General features: G+C 39.5%; 1 protein-coding gene across 1 annotated transcript in view; it reads left to right on the forward strand.

Moving 5' to 3' along the window:
• LOC122362775 (cadherin-13-like) overlaps nucleotides 1–3,096 on the forward strand; it is a 47,130-nt gene that overhangs the window by 15,233 nt on the left and 28,801 nt on the right. Inside the window, exon 4 of the mRNA XM_043264330.1 lies at nucleotides 2,452–2,630. Coding sequence (XP_043120265.1) covers nucleotides 2,452–2,630 — 179 coding nt within the window. The remainder of the gene's footprint in view (nucleotides 1–2,451; nucleotides 2,631–3,096) is intronic.

The raw sequence follows: 3,096 nt of genomic DNA on the forward strand, positions 1-3,096 counted from the left end.
TAATATAACATTTATACAATTTATATAGTGCAAGTCCATGCAGCACATCTACTTGCCTGTTGACTTACTTCAGTATGCCAATGAGTGTTTTCAGCCCTAGTTAATGCAGAGTTAGACACCGAGCCTGATATCAAATTAACCGCTCAAGTCAGGCATTTTATGAGACATTATTCATTTCAATGTTCCGCCTCTTGTTCAGTGTGACAAGATGGTGGAATTAAAAGGGAGAAAGAAAGAGCCAGAAAGAAAAAGTCTTCGCTCTGACTGATCCCATAGCCCCAATTAGATGAACAGAGTTGATAATACAGTAATGGAGACCCGCAGATTCAAGTCTAGCCATTTCAGGTCCTCCCATTAAACCTTCCAATGTAGTTAACATTGATTCCGGCTTGGCACAGAGGAGAGTATGGACTTCATAAAGGAAGACAATAGCTCCTGAATTGGGCTCAGCTTTGACATAATTACCTCATAATTGCGTAGCAGTGATTTGCATTCACTTTCTGGCCCTTCCCATCAGCCAATTAGATCTGCTTGTTGATTTATGTGTGTGCTGATGGGAGCTGATGGCTTTTGTCATGGTTCATATTGATGAGCGCTAAATACCTCATAGCTTTTTGATCTTTATGAGGGTGCAGGAAGAGAACAGGTTAATAGAACTACGGGAACCGGATTGAACGGAGATTCAGAATCAAGGGGTCTTGTGGTGATTAAGGTTGATTGTGCTATTCTTTCACAGATGTTTGTTCAGTTGTGAAATTTTCTTGATTATGAATGCATTCTCCACATAAACAAAATGGACAAGACTAGTTTTCACTGACGTGGAAATAAGCTTTAACTGAGATGTCTTAGAAAAGGAATAGTACTAAAGTTGTTTTCTTTTGACAGAAAGATTCATTTTGACAGGATTAACAGTCATTGATTTAACCGAGCTCTAATAAAAAGACATCAGAGATGCTCTTCTTTTTATTTTTTATCTATTTTTACCGTCTTACCATCCACATCTGCATTTACATTTACATATACATTTAGCAGATACTTTTATCCAAAGTGACTTCCAGTTGAGGAAAGCAAAAATCCATCCATTCATCTATCTATCTTTCTGTCTGTCTGTTGGGAGTCAATTTTGGTAATTATAAATAAATAATAAATGATCTATCCATCCATCCATCCATCCATCCATCCATCCATCCATCCATCCATCTAATTTATTTTGGGTCAGTAAGCCTGTATACATATTTTGTTTTGAATTAAGTGTATCCAATTAATTCGCTTGTCTAAAGCCTTTTTAGATTTGAAAAAACAAGAATAAAACCATACAGCAAATAACAAGGTTTTCAAACTTAAATTCAGTGCTAGGATGCTCTTCATAAAGCGCAGTATGAGTGCTATTATCTGGGTGCTTGTCTTTCTATATGCGAATGAGAGGTAGAAAAAGGTTGCGTGTGGCTGTGTGCGCGTACATTCATGCTGTGCGCTCACTCGTATGTGTGTCAGTGTGTGTTTCTGCGAACACGGAGGTCGTATAACTTGGTGTAACCGAACAGTGAAGTGGAACCGCTCGCTCTGACTAGCGGTGTCAGGAGAGAGCCCCGCTATGCGCTCCAGCATGTGTAATTAATCATTAGAGGTGTACTGCTTAACCACCGTCTCTTTCCCCGTGCAGATACTCACTTCTCCCTTAATTACTTATAATTGCCTTTTACTCATTTACTTTAAGATGCTAATATTCCTATTTGAGGATGTCTGCGCGTTTCCCCCCATTTTTTTCTTCTTCTCCTTTTTAGTGTCTGCTGGATTTATGCCGTACAGTGCGAGAGCTCTCGTAAAGGCTGATCGGAGGTTAACGTCACTGATAGAGGCCATTAACTTCAGGAGATAGATATGACTTAGCTTCATGTCACTGTCTGGTCACTGTGACTTTGAGAGGTTCTGGCTCCATTTGCGGCCCACTTTTGCGCCTGAGCACATTCAGATGAGACGGAGGGAAAATGAAATAGATGAACGGCGTCGCTTGAACTGTGATATGGGCCTCTCTCCGGATGCCGTCGAGCCGCTGCTCATTCCGGAGGCCACGTCTGAGAGAGGAGGCGAGCTGATATGTCAAGGATTGACTGGGATTACAGTTCATCTGCCAAGAACGGCATCCTTATTTTAGATTCAGTACAATATAAAACTCGGATGCGCTGAGAGAATCGTAACACGAAGTAGACTTTTGCTCTTTTGTATTTTCTGCCCTAAAGCCTCATTCAAAGTTTGTCGTTTTTTTCTTGCTCAGCTCACCCAGCGCGATCGATTACAGTTCCGTTCGGCTGTGCGGTTTAATGAAAAATGGCAATACAAGTGGTGTCGGTGTACAGATAAAACCTTAAGGATATAGTTGGCACCAAACCGAGTAGCATCCTGCCCATTTGTCTCCATTATAACTTATTGTTTTGCAACTGTTTTTGGCAGGCACTACAGTGATGACCATGACGGCTTACGACGCGGACGATACCAACACGGACAACGCTGTACTACGCTACATCATTGTGAGACAGCTGCCCGATAAACCTTCGCCCAATATGTTCTACATCGACCCGGAGAGAGGTGACATTGTCACTGTGATAGCACCCCATCAGCTCGATAGAGAGGTACGCTTTCTTTGAGTGCCTCCTTTTTTATTGCTGGATTGGATGAGTATGTATGAATGAGTACTGGCGAACAGCATGCCGTTTGTGTTTAATCACTGGTGTACTGCAAAATTCTGGGCCCCACCTTTATCTTTAAGGTTAATACACTGGTTGTCATCTAAATTTAAAAGCAAATTATTTTTAATGTTTCAAGTATAAATGAACAGTGTTTAATGTACTATGAATTATATAACATATAATAAAGTTCTGTTTATAAAATAGAAGTAAATAAAAACGTTAAAATGTCAAATTTAACTTGTAATACTTGTAATTGTAATACACTACCATTCAAAATGTGAACAAAACCCACATAATGCTGATTTGAAATTTTTCTTCATCAGATAATCCAAAAAATATATGTATATCTGTAATTGGTACATATTAAGCAGCACAACTATTTTTAGTATTGATAAGATACTAATATATA

Source organism: Puntigrus tetrazona, chromosome 18 (genome assembly GCF_018831695.1).
Source record: "Puntigrus tetrazona isolate hp1 chromosome 18, ASM1883169v1, whole genome shotgun sequence".
Taxonomy (NCBI): domain Eukaryota; kingdom Metazoa; phylum Chordata; class Actinopteri; order Cypriniformes; family Cyprinidae; genus Puntigrus; species Puntigrus tetrazona.